General features: G+C 51.4%; 9 protein-coding genes across 9 annotated transcripts; 6 read left to right on the top strand and 3 right to left on the bottom strand.

Moving 5' to 3' along the window:
* Window positions 1-312: 312 nt before the first annotated feature.
* Window positions 313-798, top strand: BDW70DRAFT_89319 (uncharacterized protein). Its single transcript, XM_073745128.1, has one exon. It carries the CDS (start codon window positions 426-428, stop codon window positions 678-680), a length of 255 nt encoding a protein of 84 aa, XP_073593608.1. The 5' UTR covers window positions 313-425; the 3' UTR covers window positions 681-798.
* A 664-nt stretch (window positions 799-1462) lies between these two features.
* Window positions 1463-3293, top strand: BDW70DRAFT_140820 (DUF3712 domain-containing protein). The gene is made up of 5 exons (XM_073737684.1): window positions 1463-1679; window positions 1753-2036; window positions 2093-2508; window positions 2562-2683; window positions 2741-3293. Exons 2-5 carry the CDS (start codon window positions 1888-1890, stop codon window positions 3020-3022), a joined length of 969 nt encoding a protein of 322 aa, XP_073593609.1. The 5' UTR covers window positions 1463-1679; window positions 1753-1887; the 3' UTR covers window positions 3023-3293.
* Window positions 3294-3387: 94 nt separating this feature from the next.
* BDW70DRAFT_140822 (asparaginase ahrA) lies at window positions 3388-5110 on the top strand. Its single transcript, XM_073737685.1, has one exon. It carries the CDS (start codon window positions 4028-4030, stop codon window positions 4883-4885), a length of 858 nt encoding a protein of 285 aa, XP_073593610.1. The 5' UTR covers window positions 3388-4027; the 3' UTR covers window positions 4886-5110.
* Window positions 5111-5492: 382 nt separating this feature from the next.
* Window positions 5493-7066, bottom strand: BDW70DRAFT_89382 (glycoside hydrolase family 18 protein). The gene is made up of 4 exons (XM_073745131.1): window positions 6734-7066; window positions 6625-6649; window positions 6322-6556; window positions 5493-6273 (listed from the first exon to the last, which is right to left on the bottom strand). The coding sequence occupies exons 1-4, from the start codon at window positions 6916-6918 to the stop codon at window positions 5618-5620; spliced, it is 1101 nt and encodes a 366-aa protein (XP_073593611.1). The 5' UTR covers window positions 6919-7066; the 3' UTR covers window positions 5493-5617.
* Window positions 7067-7496: 430 nt separating this feature from the next.
* BDW70DRAFT_89380 (uncharacterized protein) lies at window positions 7497-8065 on the bottom strand. The gene has a single exon (XM_073745130.1). The coding sequence runs from the start codon at window positions 7887-7889 to the stop codon at window positions 7602-7604; it is 288 nt and encodes a 95-aa protein (XP_073593612.1). The 5' UTR covers window positions 7890-8065; the 3' UTR covers window positions 7497-7601.
* Window positions 8066-8494: 429 nt separating this feature from the next.
* yth1 (cleavage polyadenylation factor RNA-binding subunit YTH1) lies at window positions 8495-9675 on the top strand. The gene has a single exon (XM_073745129.1). The coding sequence runs from the start codon at window positions 8591-8593 to the stop codon at window positions 9353-9355; it is 765 nt and encodes a 254-aa protein (XP_073593613.1). The 5' UTR covers window positions 8495-8590; the 3' UTR covers window positions 9356-9675.
* Window positions 9676-10620: 945 nt separating this feature from the next.
* Window positions 10621-11816, top strand: pst2 (putative NADH-quinone oxidoreductase Pst2). Its single transcript, XM_073737686.1, has 4 exons — window positions 10621-10801; window positions 10875-11170; window positions 11232-11421; window positions 11476-11816. Exons 1-4 carry the CDS (start codon window positions 10775-10777, stop codon window positions 11575-11577), a joined length of 615 nt encoding a protein of 204 aa, XP_073593614.1. The 5' UTR covers window positions 10621-10774; the 3' UTR covers window positions 11578-11816.
* A 12-nt stretch (window positions 11817-11828) lies between these two features.
* On the bottom strand, window positions 11829-12774 carry BDW70DRAFT_89420 (GPALPP motifs-containing protein 1). The gene has a single exon (XM_073745132.1). The coding sequence runs from the start codon at window positions 12744-12746 to the stop codon at window positions 11937-11939; it is 810 nt and encodes a 269-aa protein (XP_073593615.1). The 5' UTR covers window positions 12747-12774; the 3' UTR covers window positions 11829-11936.
* A 306-nt stretch (window positions 12775-13080) lies between these two features.
* Window positions 13081-15227, top strand: npl4 (nuclear protein localization protein 4; the record flags this gene model as incomplete). The annotated part of the gene is made up of 4 exons (XM_073741090.1): window positions 13081-13179; window positions 13251-13381; window positions 13433-14894; window positions 14967-15227. 4 exons carry the CDS (start codon window positions 13081-13083, stop codon window positions 15225-15227), a joined length of 1953 nt encoding a protein of 650 aa, XP_073593616.1.
* Window positions 15228-15316: the final 89 nt, after the last annotated feature.

The raw sequence follows: 15316 nt of genomic DNA on the forward strand, positions 1-15316 counted from the left end.
TCAGTACAGGGGTGTGCATTCCTGCATATCGCCGTCGGCGTGCCACGAGACCTGTCATACAAAGATAGGAAGATGGAAGTGGATACTCCACGATACTCAACTCCGTATGGATTTCAGCTGGCATTGCCCCGACCCCTTCCAGTGACGGACGTGTCTCATTTCCACTTGCATATGCGGAAATCCGGGGTTGTCATCAGGCTTTGTTTAGTCAGCCTTGACAGTCGGATGCTCCCGCTTTGTTTAGAGTCCACGTTCGATTCACAGGGCCGTCAAGCCCCTCCCGGAAATTCGACCTGCAATTAAACCCCGCGAGTCTCACTTTGGGGGGGGGGGGTGGTTTTGAAATCCGATCGTTCCTGAACTGGCCTGCGAACGCATCGACGGGACTCTTACTCGCGGATATTAATCAGGTCGCCGTGGTCGCAATGGTCGCAGTGGTTCCCTCGTTCAGGGCTAGCGACGGAGGTGTGGCCAGAAACAGCCAAAGGTGCCAGAAACTGCATTGGCCCAGGGCCGACTGGTCTGCTGCACGGACAGGGTCGCACTGGCTAGTCGTCTCGTGTTGTACGGCGGCGACCTCGACCAGTCTCGTTCACTGGACCGCAGGCGAAGCCGGTCGCCACCTGCACTTTCCCCCCGGCCATCGCGTGCGTTTTCATTCGCTTCCATACGCAGCCTGACAACGGCCCTTGGACTAGTGCTATACTACTGGACTAGCCGCTCTTACTCCCACACAGTCCAGGCACTCTCCTTGGGGTTGCTTCGCCCAATGAGAAGCTGGAACGGGCGCCAAGACTGGATCAACATGGGGTAACTCGGGGAACCGCCTCCATCTTGGGCTGGGCTGGACTTGGTTCCCAGCAGTGTCCTTAACGCCAGAGACGCAGGTGTCTTCCATTGGCGGCCCCTTGCCTGAATGGTAATATTGGACGGCCGCTTCAGGAATCAGGATTCAGGATTCATGCGCGAGACAATGATAACGGCTGCCGGGAGTGTTTCTTATTTCTTTTTTGGTGACGCGCCTCGGCTCGTCTCGGTCGAGTTTCATAGCTCTAGGAATAATGCTTGTCGCAGGCGTGGATGCATGGATGACTGCATGGATGGCCTGTCAAAGTAGATCCTTGGACTGATTGTTTCAGCGGGCTCACCGAGGCTTTATATCCCGGGCTCTGCTTCAGCCTAAGAATCGAGGTTCCCACTGATAAGAGGCACTACGACTGAAATTGCTGTCGCCCTTGCTCGTGACAGTGGCCCAGTGGCCCAGCGGCCCCTTTCCTGTTGCGAACAAGATCCATTGTTGCATGTTGCTAAGAAGGTTAAGAAGGTTACCAAGATGAACCCTTGCTCGCTCCACCAGCAAAGACCCGCGGTGCTTGATGAGAATGAGACTGCCGTCAGTGGCCACATGTGATCGCCTTCCGCCCCCTCTGCCCTTGCTGCCAGACGAAGAGATAAAATGCTTGGGATCCATCGAGTCTCGTTTAGCCAATTTATTGTCTCTCCTACCAGACTCTCCCCCGGGTCGTCTAAAATAGTGCTTGACTCCTAGTCCCCGTGATTGCGGTGCCTCCGAGCTTCCATTGCAGTCTTTCGTTTAAATCTTTCTTTCATTCTAGCTTTTTTATTTGCGCGGCAATTTCCGGAGCCTGCAAGCCTGCAGAGTTTCAGTGGTGAGATAGGTATAACACTTTGACTTCGTCCAGCCCTATCCGTTTCTCTTCATCGATCTGGGTAAACTGACCGTTGGTTCAGAACTCGCTAGAACTCGCTAGTAACACATCCACCATCGTATGTCCCACGAGCAATCCTCACGCCGCTGAGCCGCAGAGTGACTTGATTGGGTGTGGTTAGAACGAGTACTCCTGCTGTCCCGAGTACCTGAACAAGATGGCCGACAAAGCTGCCGTTGAAGAAGTCCCTGTGGGAACGAGCCCGAAACCCAGCTTCGGCGCTCGCGTCAAGGCCCATTTCAAGAAATGGTGGTGGGCGCACCTCATCGCTTTTATTGTGGTGGTCCTGGTCGTTGTGCTTCCAGTGTAAGTGTGCACTACTGCAAGTCTCAATTGCCCTCGGCATTGACCATGTCTCGCAGCGTCTATGTCGGGTACCCGAACATCGCCCAGCACGACATCGATGACTCGACGCTTACCATCGAGTCCATGCAAATCAGCGATCCTGCCCCCGATGGGTTCCATCTCACTCAGAGGCAGGTCATCGGCAGCGACAGCATGTTCCACCCCAAGATCTTCGAGTTCGATGCCGACGTCAGTCTCCTGGGCTCGTCCGTGTTTGCAACGGTCAAGGTCCCTCAAGTCAAGGCTGATGATGGCGCCGTGGTGAATGTTGACCAGTGGCTGGACTTGACTGATGCGGGGGCTTTCGGGGATTTCGCGACGGCGGTCATGATGAATGAGGAGTTCCACTTGAACGTTTATGGCGAGCCTCGTTTGAAGCAGGGAGGCCTGCCGACAATTGACGTCGACTACAACAAGACGGTCACTATGAAGGGTGAGCTGGAGTTATCCGAATTTTGCTGGTGGTTATGTACTGATTACGCAAAGGGCTCAACAAGCTCGACGGCTTCGACATCAAGTCTCTCGAAATGGTCGACGACCGTGACGACGGCAACAACGCCGTCGGCTCCGTCTTCATTCCAAACCCCTCCGTGTTGCAGTTGGATATGGTATGCTGGTCCCGCAAGTGCAATCGTCCCTGGCCTGTCGTGCTAACCGATCATTAGGGCAACCTGACTTTGGACGTCTCGCTCCAGAACGGAACTTCTCTTGGCCAGTCATTCCTGAACGACCTGGTGCTCAAGCCCGGCGACAACACCGTCGAGATGCTCGGTAACATGGACCAGGATCTTCTGTTCTCCATGGTCCTAGCAGGCGAGAGGGTCATTCCTCTGCGCATCGTCGGCAACTCGAGCGTGTACAATGGACAGGAAATCCCGTACTTCACCAAAGCATTAGCGGCCAATGTGCTCACTATCGACCTCAACCTTACGGCAACGCTGGCGTAATAACTAGATACAATGCTGCCAAACACTGACTCAACATACGCGGATGTTATCTGATGGGTGGCTTTTCATGATATCCGTTCTCCCTTTTTTGTCCGTTGTGGCTTGTTGTAATAATGTTCCGATATGACCGGATGACGGTTGATACCACTATGTATGAGATTGCGATTCCCGGGAGGGCTTTATTCAATTCTGTGACTACTTCTTTTCTATCACCACTGTTGCTGTGACTATTGAATAAAAATAATACAATGCCCGGCGCCGTCTATCTCCGATTCTCTGACTCGTTATCTCGATCGTGTCTGATAAGAAGCCCATACTCTTCCTTGGCGGTCCACTTGGCTCTTAGTCTCTTCCCGAGAACTTGGAGCACTACTCCATCCGACTTGTTGCCCAGGCTCACGGTCTGAGTTTGCGGCTTATCGCTCTATCAGCTCCTCTTAGCTTCCTCTTTTGTCGTCGTGGAGACGATATCAGACAGTCTGGCTTACTCCAAGCTAGACAGGCAACAGTTGGCGCTGGTCCGATTGAGCTCCGAGCTCACTACAAGCCATCCGTATATAAAGCCCTTGATGGCGGCCGAAAAATGGATATGCTACTGTACAGAATCAACCTTCTTGACTTTTGGAGAGCGTTTGCTACTATACGTACATCATGGGTCTCCGCGTCAAAGCCCTTGCAGTGGCAGCTCTGGCTACCCTCAGCCAGGCCTCGCCGGTTCTATACACTCGCGACACTATCTCAAACACGACTTACGCCTTTACCAACAGCAACGGGCTGAACTTCACCCAGATGAACACCACACTTCCTAATGTAACCATCTTCGCAACAGGTATGACCTTCCTTTTTCCATTCCCATCTCTTTCCAACCCCCTTCAGCAGACAGCAAACTAAACAATAGCAACAACAGGCGGCACAATCGCCGGCTCGGCCGCCTCCAACACTGCAACAACAGGCTACCAGGCGGGTGCCCTCGGAATCCAGACCCTCATCGATGCCGTTCCCGAAATGCTCTCCGTCGCCAACGTCGCCGGCGTGCAGATCTCCAACGTCGGTAGCCCGGACGTCACCTCCACCATCCTGCTGGACATGGCGCACCGTCTCAACAAAGTTGTTTGCGAGGACCCATCCATGGCCGGCGCAGTCGTCACCCACGGCACTGACACCCTTGAGGAAACGGCCTTCTTCCTCGACGCAACAGTAAACTGCGGGAAGCCCATCGTCATCGTGGGCGCTATGCGCCCCGCAACAGCCATCTCTGCCGATGGGCCGTATAATCTCCTGCAGGCTGTTACTGTGGCGAGCACGAAAGAGGCAAGGAACAGGGGCGCGATGGTCGTCATGAATGATCGCATCGCCTCCGCTTACTACGTGTCCAAGACAAACGCCAATACGATGGATACATTCAAGGCTGTGGAGATGGGGTACCTGGGTGCCATTATCTCGAACACTCCGTTCTTCTATTACCCGGCCGTGCAGCCAAGTGGGAAAACGACTGTCGATGTGTCCAACATCACCTCCATCCCGCGCGTCGACATCCTCTACTCCTTCCAGGACATGACCAACGACACGCTCTACTCGAGCATTGAGAACGGCGCGAAGGGCGTTGTTATCGCAGGATCTGGTGCCGGGAGTGTCGATACCGTCTTTGCGTCGGCTATTGATGAGATTATCAGCAACCAGGGCATTCCGATCGTGCAGAGCACTAGGACAGGAAACGGAGAGGTGCCGTATTCGGCTGAGGGGGGTATTTCGAGCGGTTTTCTAAACCCAGCTAAGTCGAGGATTTTGCTGGGGTTGCTGTTGGCCCAGGGAGGGAAGGGCGTCGAAGAGATTAGGGCCGTGTTTGGGAAGGTTGCTGTTTGATTTCCAACCGTCCAGGGCTTATGATGTGATTTGACGAGATATGATGTAATAATAATTTGTACATATCCAATAGATATCATGGAAGATGATGAATAGCAACCGATATTCTGTGTATCTAGTTCAGTTAGTCTATGGCACTACGGTGTAGGTGAGGCGACATCGCAGACACCAAATATGCCAGAGTTCGAATATTCTATAGCGAGTATAGGTGTTTGCAAGTCTCCTTGATTGACACCACCGACCGTGGTAACGACACCGCTGCAGAAATGAGGTGACCCGTTAGTACGACATGGCCGACATATAATTATCCCGGCAAAGGAACGAGTCATCTCCATTGTAGGGGGAGAGAACAATTTAATTAGTCTTTCGACAAACGCACAGACTTCGTTTCTTCTTTGCTCTTACCTTTTATTGGGCTAGATAAGCACCTTGCGAGAGAGTCTCTGTATACCTATAAAAAGGCCCAGATGTCTCTTATCTGAGTCGTGTGCCGCCAGATTCCTGCAAGCTTATCAATTCATCCATCCTTCATTCCTTCAAGCATATAAGGATGGGATTTCTGTTTCACCCACGACAGACCGTACTACTTGTACATTTGATGCTTACACTAACCGAAAATGAAGTTGGCGATTAACAAAGAATAAACAAATGAGCCGCGCCATTTTGTCCTTTTATTACCTTTCCATCTCCTTCCTTCTTTCCCTTCAGCTGCATGCTCATCCAGCCTTAGATCTACATTTCATGCAGCGTGTTATACCCCGTCTCGATGAGACTCCGTGGGCCCCGAGCGTCCCCCCCAATATGCCAGTAGAATAATCCTCCCAGCTGCTCTCGGGTTACGAACCTCGCCTTTTGCTGAACCGTCTTCGGCGTGTCGTACGTTACGAACCCACCATCCCCGCCAACGCAGTACGCTGCTGCAACCTCTTCGTCGTGATACTCCGTCGCGCCTGGGCGCGGGAGCTCGCAGTAATCGAATACTCCATCTTCGCCACCGCAGCCTGCATATCGTTGTCCAATATTGTCACTGCCGAGAAATGACCGGCCATAGGCAGGGATACCTAGGAGGAGTTTTTTGCGATGGACACCCTGCCCGAGCACATACTCTACGGCCGACTGGCATGATACGCCTGAACCGTATGAAGGACTATACAACTGGGCGTGGTGTCCGGTTTCGCTTCCCCACGGCCCGGCGAAATCGTATCCCATGATATTGATCATGTCAACATACAATTGTGCTTTTTTGAGGTCGATGTGCTGCAGTGCCCACTGGCCTGCGGGGAGGCACGTCGCTAATACATATGGCGGTGGGAAATATTCTCGCAACCTAGCAAGAAGTCGGACGTAGTCCTGTCCTTGCTGCGAATCTGCGGGGTGTTCCCAGTCCACTTACCCACAAAAATTAGCACAGCGCGCGATCTAAGGGGAAAACGCACCGTCAATGCCGTCAAGGCCGAATTCGTCTACTAGTCGCCTTGCAGACTGCGCAAACGTTTCTGTACAAGACTTGCTCCGAGCCACTGCGGCGAAGTTCTCACTTCCCTTGCCACCCCCTCCTATTGAGAGTATGAGTTTCAACTTGGAATACTGTGGTTTGAGCTGCGCGAATGCCCGAAGACAACCAGTCGTGCCGTCGACGGGCATCTGCGTGTCTGCCCACTCATCACTCAACTGATATCGCCCATGGTCAGCACGCCCTGTGTCGACCGTATCCTTAATTAAAGGAGGGGGAGATATACATAAACCGTGCCGTCTTCTTTGACCCTAAATGAGACAAATAAGGTTGGTTAACAATCTGATTTCTACTGCGGGTTCGGCATCCGCAGGTGATGCATGGCTAGTATATACCAGGCAAACGCGTAAAAGATATGGGAGATGAATCCCAATCTGAGCGATGAGGGAGGTTGCTTCCGATATATGCGCCAGTTCGGATAGTATGCTGCATTCAAGAAGAATGGAATTTCCGAGGAGCTGCCACTGAAGCGTTCTGCGGCTTTGCGGCGCCAGTGGGGAAAAATAGAGCCGGAAAACATGGATACAGTGGCAAGAACCGGAACCTTTTGAGGTCGGTGATGATCAAGAAGAATAAGCGAAGAGTATACTAGGGTCAGATGCCAACGAACAGGAAAGAGAGAAAAAAAAATGAGATGAGCGTGAAGGCAAAAGAGCAGTTGCTTGATTGAGAGCAGCGTCACGTGTGGTGGTTGAGGTTAAAAAGTGGTGCTTATTGCTTTGCTTTTGCTCTGGGAAATCACGGGAAACGATGTAATAACACGAAAAGCCTTATTGGGGAAAGCAATCGGGCTCTAAACTTTCAGCTGAAAAGTGAATGTCATCCAGAGATCTGTCGACGCGCTGCAATGCAGACTTTGCTCAAATGTGCTTTCCCCATGTCGTATACGACTTCCCCGCCTCTGCAAGCGCTGCTACGAAATTACTATGCGTCTCCATAGCACCGTTCCAGTCCGGTCGATACGCAGATCCTGACGGCTCCGCATCATCGTGACCCGTGAACGCTGAACATAATAGCAAGTCGGTCATTTGCTGTCTCTTTCTTCTGGTGAGCACGCGCACGCGCGTTACTGACGGCCTGAGCTCAGCTGCACCCCGCTCCGGGGCGGTTCGCCCTGGTTTCTATTTTGGTTACTCCTAGCACGGTAGAAGTTGGCTATGCCTTTATAAATGTCTCTCTTCTTCAACCAGAAGCTTTCGTATCTCATCTAATCGTCAAAGCTGGCTTGAAGCAACTGAAAACCCTTGGAAAGCCCCGTCGGCCCAAAGACGCCGTTCTAGTCCGCCGGTGAGCCTCGAGTAGAACGAGCGTGGTGGCGATATATGATAGCAAGGAAAGAAGCGAACTGGCCTCATGTGGGTCGTCAACGAGGCTTGTCACTTGCTTTTTCAATATCCAGGTACCCAAAGGATAAGGCCGAAGAGGGCTTGGGTAGTTGCAAGGCAGCGAGAGGCGAAACACAGTATGAAGATCAGAAGATCCTAGCTTCATAAGATTTGGGCCGCGGCTGGGTCGATTGGATCAGGAATTCTGAGCAGACAAGGTTGACGTTCTGGAGAAAGCTAGGGGATTGTCTTTCCCTTGGACCCTTGTCTTGACTTCTTTAGACCTTGTATTCTTTTTGCGTGTTTGATTGTTAATCTCTGCCTAGAGGATTCCCTGCGATCATTGCTTCGTCCTCTGTTCAAGACTTGAGTACTTGAGTACGTTCACCGTATGCTTGCTGCTTTAACGAAGTCATAAGTAACAAATTAACTAATAGTTCTGCCTGCCCAACTCATTAGAGCAACTCAACTGTGCATTGCCTCTCTCAATGCTCTGCCGCGCATCGCGAATAGCATGCAATGTGCCCAGGAAATGCAGAATTATGTAAAAAGATGTTGGAAGCCCTCCAGTTATTCCAAATACTGCGCAGGTCTTTAATGTACCAGTGGTGTGTCACAAGAGTACCTAAACTGTGCATTTCCTGGGCCATAAGGTGGCTAAGCGGTGAGCAGTGAGAACAGTGCGGGTGCATGTTTTCCCGTAATAAACGACCCAAGCTGCCATTGTTGCCACCGCTTTCCCTATATGTCAGCATTTCTTGACCGCGTCAAGCTCGACAGATAGTTCGTCGCTGCAGTTCTAACAGTCTTGTCTGTCCTGTCAGAGCTCTGTTGTAAGACGTATAACATCACGCTTGATTCAAAACCATGGCTGCCGACGTTGGTCATGTCGCGTCCCAGCTTGTGTCTACAGATCGCACTCGAGAACCAGGTTTCGATCAATTCTCCTTCGTCCCTTTTCTACGAAAGAGCTATGGCTTCGGCCTCGTCACCGACGTTCCCGTATGCAAAGCCTACAGCGAAGGCCACTGCCCGTTGGGCCCTGCTTGCCCAGACCGGCATCCGACACCGTCGCGAGTAACCACATCCACGACCACGGCCTCCGGGTTGGCGCCTTCAACCACACATGGGTCACTTGTCTGCAAGCACTTCCTCAAAGGTCTCTGCAAAAAGGGCATGAAGTGTGAATATCTCCACGAATACAATCTCCGGCGCATGCCAGAATGCCAGTCTTTCTCCCGGTCTGGATATTGTCCTAATGGGGACGACTGCCTGTACCAGCATGTCCGGGAGCAGGCGCGCCTTCCTCCGTGCGAGCATTACGACCAAGGATTCTGTCCTCTGGGCCCGTTGTGCGCGAAACGGCATGTTCGTCGTCGACTCTGCCCATACTATGTTGCTGGATTTTGTCCTGAAGGGCCAAACTGTGCGAACGCCCATCCTCGGTGGTCGGAGAATCTACCCAAGCCAACAATACGAGTAGAGAAGACGGAAGAAGAATTGGAGCATGAGAGAAACCTGATCCGCGAAGAGCAGGAGAGGGAACGGGAAAGAGAGCGTGAATGGAGGAACGAACGTGGACGCGGAGGCTTTGGGATGCGCGGCCGGTATCGCGGCAGAGGACGAGGCTAGTCTACACGGCTACGATGACTGGATCTCACATATACTCGATGTTTACCTGACTCGAACAACCTCCGTCCGGCTAACCGGCTTCACTCCGGTTGACCGGTTATTCAATCTACGCGGAAGAGGCACGTTCTGAGATGAATATCAGCGCTTCATGCATCGGATTCGAATATCTAAGCCCATGATGTAGCATGGACTTGCATGTCAAGCTTATCAGTTACACAAGCAGCTTCGGAACATGTTGAGCGGAAAGGAGATTCCAAGTGGAATAGCGAATCTTGATACCACCGATTAGTGCTGTACACCCTTCGGATATCGAGCGCTAGGACCTCTGAACATGGCAGCGCTGTTACTGCATGTGCGAAACGACCTACTGTCGGTATATAGCTGTTGCTGATACCTACCTTGAATACGAACTATGTTTAACGATTGGAAAGGTCCTGGATTGACTGGATTAGTTCTCGAAGCACGTTAGACTGCTATGCGACAGTGCTAAGAAGCGCGGGTGGTCAATGATTCTCAGACGTTCATCGCACTTGCTTCTGCTGGCTCATTCGACTTGATCCTGAACCAAGATCCTTAGCTTGTCCTCATGCACACCATGTAATGTCAGCACTAGCCTTGTATATCTCCGGTTACAAGTTCATCAAGATAGTGTGCTATGCTCTGTTGAACTTACACGGGGTGTCCTCCAAACATTAATTAGTTCAAGTCGAATAAGAAAAAAAAAAAAAAAAAAAAAAAAAAAAAAAAAAAAAAAAAAAAAAAAAAAAAAAAAAAAAAGAAAACTAGTTCTTTTACGAACAATTGTTTATGGCTGAGACAGGAGTGTGTTTAGTGAGGCTTGAGTACACGGTATGTGATCTAGAGACGGAGTAGATGCAGAAAAACCAGACTCTGGACACTTCCATAGCTTTCGACCAAGACCAACTCTGCGCTGATGTCGTACAGTTGCGTGGCAAATCGATCCGGTAGATCACGAAATTACGCCCTCTAGCCTGCTTTGCAGCGGTGTATAATCCTCTGTATTCCGTAAATCCGAAACCCCCTCCAGTAATCTGCAAGGCAGGAAGACGCTGCGAGCCTGGAATCCAAAAAGCAGCTTGAACCGTGGTTGAGGCATCAGACATACCGTACCCGCAGCCCGTGCATTTGTCAAGTCTCTGTAAGACGGCACTAAGGACGAGCAAGATGGGGAGGATCCACGGATTGCCTGCATTGGCCCAATCAGCAGAAATCAACCGCATCTGTAATCGATGACAAAAGCATAGAGCTCCCATAGCTACAATTAACTAATCCCCCTCCTCCAGTTCTTATAAAGTATTTCGTCTGTCCGTCTAATACTTGTATTTCTTCAGACTCAAGGCCATACCAAACTTCTCACTCTTCTTCATTTATCTTCCAATTGAAGCCCAAACTGTCACAATGGCTCCCAAGATCGCCATCGTCTTCGTACGTCACTCCTCAATTGCATTGCTTTACCCGCAACCTGTGGAGCATATACTAACAGATGGTTTCGCTGTAGTACTCTATGTACGGCCACGTTGAGAAGCTGGCCCAGGCCGAACTGAAGGGTATTAAGGCTGCCGGTGGTGATGCCGACGTCTACCAGATCCAGGAGACCCTGTCTGAGGAGGTCCTCGCCAAGATGCACGCTCCTCCCAAGTCCTCTGTCCCCACTCTAGAGAAGCCCGAGCAGCTTCTGGAGTACGATGCCGTTCTCTTCGGTATCCCTACCCGCTATGGTAATTTCCCTGCCCAGTGGAAGGCCTTCTGGGATCGCACTGGTGGTATCTGGGCTACTGGTGGTTTCTTCGGCAAGTAGGTTACACCAACAGCGGGGAAGTACTGGAAGTCATTAGTCATTGACATCTCTATCCAGGTACGCTGGCCTGTTCGTCTCCACCGGTACCCTCGGTGGTGGCCAGGAGTCCACTGCGATCGCTGCCATGAGCACCCTCACCCATCACGGTTTCCTCTACGTTCCTCTCGGCTACAAGACTGCCTTCCCTCTCCTCGCCAACCTCGAAGAGATCCACGGTGGTAGCGCCTGGGGCGCTGGTACCTTTGCTGTACGTTGTTTTTCTTCAATGGTGATGTAGGGTTATGGCTAACTGTGTTTCTAGGGTGCCGATGGCTCTCGCCAGCCCACCGAGCTTGAGCTCCAGATCGCTGAGACTCAGGGCAAGTCCTTCTATGAGCACGTCTCTCGTGTCAACTTCGCCTGACTGCATGGAAGCACCGAAGCTGAGTCTCAAGCCAAGCCTGCTCAGCAACAGACAACTACACCCAAAACGGAAAAGCAGAACAGTTCTGAAGCGAAGAAGTCACAGAAGGACAACGAGGGAGGCCCTTGCGGTCTGCCTAAGAAGTGTAACATTCTCTGATTGACTTTGGCTATATACCCATGCTTGATTTCTCGTTTAGTGGTATTGATGGAAAGGAGCTTGATGATTCATGAATTGGCAATAGAAGATAATGATATATAATCCATCCATTTCTAATATGTTCTCATACGTTCTGATATGCTGGATCACAATGACAGCTATTATACAAGCAGCCCATATTGCACAGAAATAATGGTCATTTATAAGAACTTCCCCTTCGAGAACCTCGATCCAAAATCCGCTGCTTTACTCATTAGCTCCCTTCGCTGCGCATTCGTAAGCTTCGTAGAAAGCGCCATATCTTTCTCCTTATCAAAAGCCCTTTTACTCGGGTCGTCTTCGTCCTTTTTCCCTTTCTCCTTGTCCTTCCTCTTCTTCTCATCGACCAGTGACGACGCATCCTCTCCCCTCACTCGCTCATTATACCGCTGAACCTTTTCCCTCATCGCCTGCGCCACCTTATCATCACCTCCCGCCCCGGTCCCCCCAACATTCGGCCCAGAGGACGTGGGAATCCCCATTGCTTCATCCTGCAACCGCCTTATCTTCTCCTCTGGCGTCTCAGTCCACGAGCTATCCACGCCTCCCCGTCCGGCGGGGGCATTTCCGACCCGCGGCCCGCTCTGGAACTTCCGATTTCGTAGCTTTGTAGGGTCCACCCGCGACCGATCTGAGCCGCCCGTGGGCGGCGCGAGCATCCATGCGTCTCGTTTGGGCGCCGGCCTTGATTCAACTTCTTCTGATATATTATGCTGTGAAAGTGATCGTTCTGGCGCTGGTTGTTGTGGTACCGAGCCGGATGGTGGAGGGAGACTAGGACCGAAGTCATCATCGTCAGAGTCCGAGTCTGAGTTGTTGCTATTGTCGCTGTGGTTATCAGTGTTGGAAGTGGGTGGTGGGAGAGACGGCCCGATTACTTTGCGGCGCTTGTCGGATGCATCGTCCGTGTCCTCTGTTGTGTTCCCAGTTGTTGCAGGGTGGTCGAGCTTTCGTTTTGAAGGGTTGTCCATGGTGTAGATGTGGATTATGGGCTTTATAATGAGATTCGCCGCGGACTATAAAGTAGTGACAATGGAGCTGTTGTTGCAAACTAATCAAACAGAGTTAGACAAAGGCGGTATGATAGGCGGCTTTAGATATTTGCGCGGCAAAAAGCAGCAGCCATTACGACATGAACTGTGCTGACTTGACTTAGCTTCCATCATCTTCTCTTGCCTCTCCGGCATATGTCCTCTTTTTCTCAAAAATTACTCAACCTATGGGATGAACATAAGTGAGATAGACATAATTCTCATCCTCTAGACACCTCTACAGCACCCTACCCATACCCGTCGAACTGCCGCCATGGCATCCCGCACGATCATTCTGAGATTCGAGAGTCGAAACGGCCAGTTTCGGTTGAATGTCAGCCCACAAGATGTGTTCCCATCCCTAGAAACAAAGGTATGGCTTCAAAATACTCTATCCCTGTATGGGAGCAAGGTCTTCGGAAAATGCTGAGTTCTGAGCTGTAGATTCTGGAGCATCTTCCCCCAGACACCGAACCATCTTCGATCAGGCTTTCCAACAAACCCATTGGCGCTGCCGGTGACGAGCGGTTCTTAAACACTTTGGACGGAGTGTCTTTTGAGCAAGTTGGGCTTAGGTCAGGGTACCGATTGCAGGAAGCGGACAGTCGCTGATGCTGGGAATCTAGGCACGGAGATAAGCTTTACATCGGTTATCAATCAAAGCAGGATCTCCAAGATGGCTCCAGTAATGGGACGGCCGCTGGCTCGTCTGCTAGGCGGTTAAACGGAGCTCCTATAATTCAAGAGAGCACTCCCGCTTCACGAACACAAGCCGACAGAGTCGCCTCCGTTACTGTCAAGAACCCGTGGGAAGCTGTTAGGCAGTCGGCTCTTGACGACCGCTTGGAGAAGAAGGATGGAAAAATTCATCGTTCTCGCGATAACAAGATGTGCAAACACAGTGCGAAGGGCATGTGCGATTACTGCATGCCTCTAGAGCCGTACGACCCGAAATACCTAGCAGAGAAGAAGATCAAGCATCTTTCTTTCCATTCATATCTGCGCAAGATCAATGCCGCAACCAATAAACCCGAACTCAAAAGCTCATTCATGCCACCACTCAGTGAGCCATACTATAGAGTAAGGCCAAATTGCCCGTCTGGTCACCCGCCCTGGCCTGAAGGAATCTGTACCAAGTGCCAGCCAAGTGCGATCAGTTTGCAGCCTCAGGAATATCGCATGGTTGACCATGTAGAATTTTCCACGCCCGATCTTATCAACTCGCTACTCGATTTCTGGCGAAAGTCTGGCACTCAGCGTCTGGGATATCTTTATGGTACATATGAGGAGTACGACGAGGTGCCTCTTGGGATAAAGGCCGTGGTGCAGGCTATCTATGAACCTCCTCAGGTGGATGAAGTCGATGGTGTCACACTTCATGAATGGGAGAACGAGAAGGATGTGGACGAGATTGCCCGCCTTTGCGGACTCGAAAAAGTTGGGGTTATTTTTACTGACTTGCTCGATGCTGGGCGGGGCGACGGGAGCGTGCTTTGCAAACGACATATTGACTCGTATTACCTTTCCTCCCTCGAGATCGCCTTTGCGTCACGTTTGCAGATGCAACACCCAAAGGCAACGAGATGGAGCAGAACAGGCTATTTCGGCTCTAATTTTGTGACTTGTGTTCTTAGTGGAGATGAGGAGGGTGCTATCACTATCAGCTCTTACCAAGCTTCGGTTGCCGCGGTGGAAATGATTAGGGCCGACATCATTGAGCCGTCCGCAGAGCCATCAGTGATGCTGGTTCAATCAGAAGACGATGACACCAACAAATCGCGCTACATACCTGAGGTTTTCTATCGGAAAATCAACGAGTATGGAGTATCGGCCCAGGTAAACGCTAAACCAGCCTTCCCGGTCGAGTACCTTTTGGTCACCCTGACGCACGGGTTCCCTACGGAATCCAAACCACTTTTCATTGACAGCACATATCCAATTGAAAACCGCGAAGTCATAGGCGAGGGACAGGAATTCCACTCGCTTGCTCGGAAACTAGTTTCACACGGCGATCCCCAGAAGGCAATTCGGGCAGTATCTGACTTCCATCTTCTGTGCTTTCTCCGCACGTTTTCTACTTTCAGCAAGGTGAGCTGGCTAACCTACCGCGAGATCGCTCGGCCCGCACGAGAGCGTATACTAACTACACTCCACGTTTAGGAAGAAGAAGCACTCCTTTGCCGTGTAGCTACGACTCAGAATCCCACAGACGGACTACAACTCATCAATACCCCCGGATGGGCAACGTTGGTCACTATTCTTCAGGACAGCGGTGAGCGGCCCCCAAAGCGTCCCTGGCTGGACCCTTCACACCCTGTGCCCCAACCCGGAAAACGTTACTCTCCCTCGTCAAGACATGAGTCTCCCAGATTTGAAAGTGAACAGCTTGCTAAGAGGTTCAAGGGAGCTAGTCTAAGGTGAACGGTCGATGTTCTCCGAGCCGCCGCGCCTGCCCACCCATCCCGCCGTTTGTATCAGTGCGAATGACCAGCATGCCATCTTTGATCCTA

Source organism: Aspergillus foveolatus (genome assembly GCF_047715535.1).
Source record: "Aspergillus foveolatus strain CBS 279.81 unplaced genomic scaffold BDW70scaffold_46, whole genome shotgun sequence".
Lineage (NCBI taxonomy): Eukaryota > Fungi > Ascomycota > Eurotiomycetes > Eurotiales > Aspergillaceae > Aspergillus > Aspergillus foveolatus.

Coding starts and splice junctions, on each gene's coding strand:
- BDW70DRAFT_140820 (XM_073737684.1), top strand. CDS start 1,888: ATGGCCGACAAAGCTGCCGTTGAAGAAGTCCCTGTGGGAACGAGCCCG. Junction 2,037..2,092: donor CTGGTCGTTGTGCTTCCAGT/GTAAGTGTGCAC, acceptor CATGTCTCGCAG/CGTCTATGTCGGGTACCCGA. Junction 2,509..2,561: donor CAAGACGGTCACTATGAAGG/GTGAGCTGGAGT, acceptor GATTACGCAAAG/GGCTCAACAAGCTCGACGGC.
- BDW70DRAFT_89319 (XM_073745128.1), top strand. CDS start 426: ATGGTCGCAGTGGTTCCCTCGTTCAGGGCTAGCGACGGAGGTGTGGCC.
- yth1 (XM_073745129.1), top strand. CDS start 8,591: ATGGCTGCCGACGTTGGTCATGTCGCGTCCCAGCTTGTGTCTACAGAT.
- BDW70DRAFT_89420 (XM_073745132.1), bottom strand. CDS start 12,746: ATGGACAACCCTTCAAAACGAAAGCTCGACCACCCTGCAACAACTGGG.
- BDW70DRAFT_140822 (XM_073737685.1), top strand. CDS start 4,028: ATGCTCTCCGTCGCCAACGTCGCCGGCGTGCAGATCTCCAACGTCGGT.
- pst2 (XM_073737686.1), top strand. CDS start 10,775: ATGGCTCCCAAGATCGCCATCGTCTTC. Junction 10,802..10,874: donor CCAAGATCGCCATCGTCTTC/GTACGTCACTCC, acceptor GTTTCGCTGTAG/TACTCTATGTACGGCCACGT. Junction 11,422..11,475: donor GGGGCGCTGGTACCTTTGCT/GTACGTTGTTTT, acceptor CTGTGTTTCTAG/GGTGCCGATGGCTCTCGCCA.
- BDW70DRAFT_89380 (XM_073745130.1), bottom strand. CDS start 7,889: ATGAAGCTAGGATCTTCTGATCTTCATACTGTGTTTCGCCTCTCGCTG.
- BDW70DRAFT_89382 (XM_073745131.1), bottom strand. CDS start 6,918: ATGTTTTCCGGCTCTATTTTTCCCCACTGGCGCCGCAAAGCCGCAGAA. Junction 6,557..6,624: donor AAGAAGACGGCACGGTTTAT/GTATATCTCCCC, acceptor GGGCGATATCAG/TTGAGTGATGAGTGGGCAGA. Junction 6,274..6,321: donor CGGCCTTGACGGCATTGACG/GTGCGTTTTCCC, acceptor TTTGTGGGTAAG/TGGACTGGGAACACCCCGCA.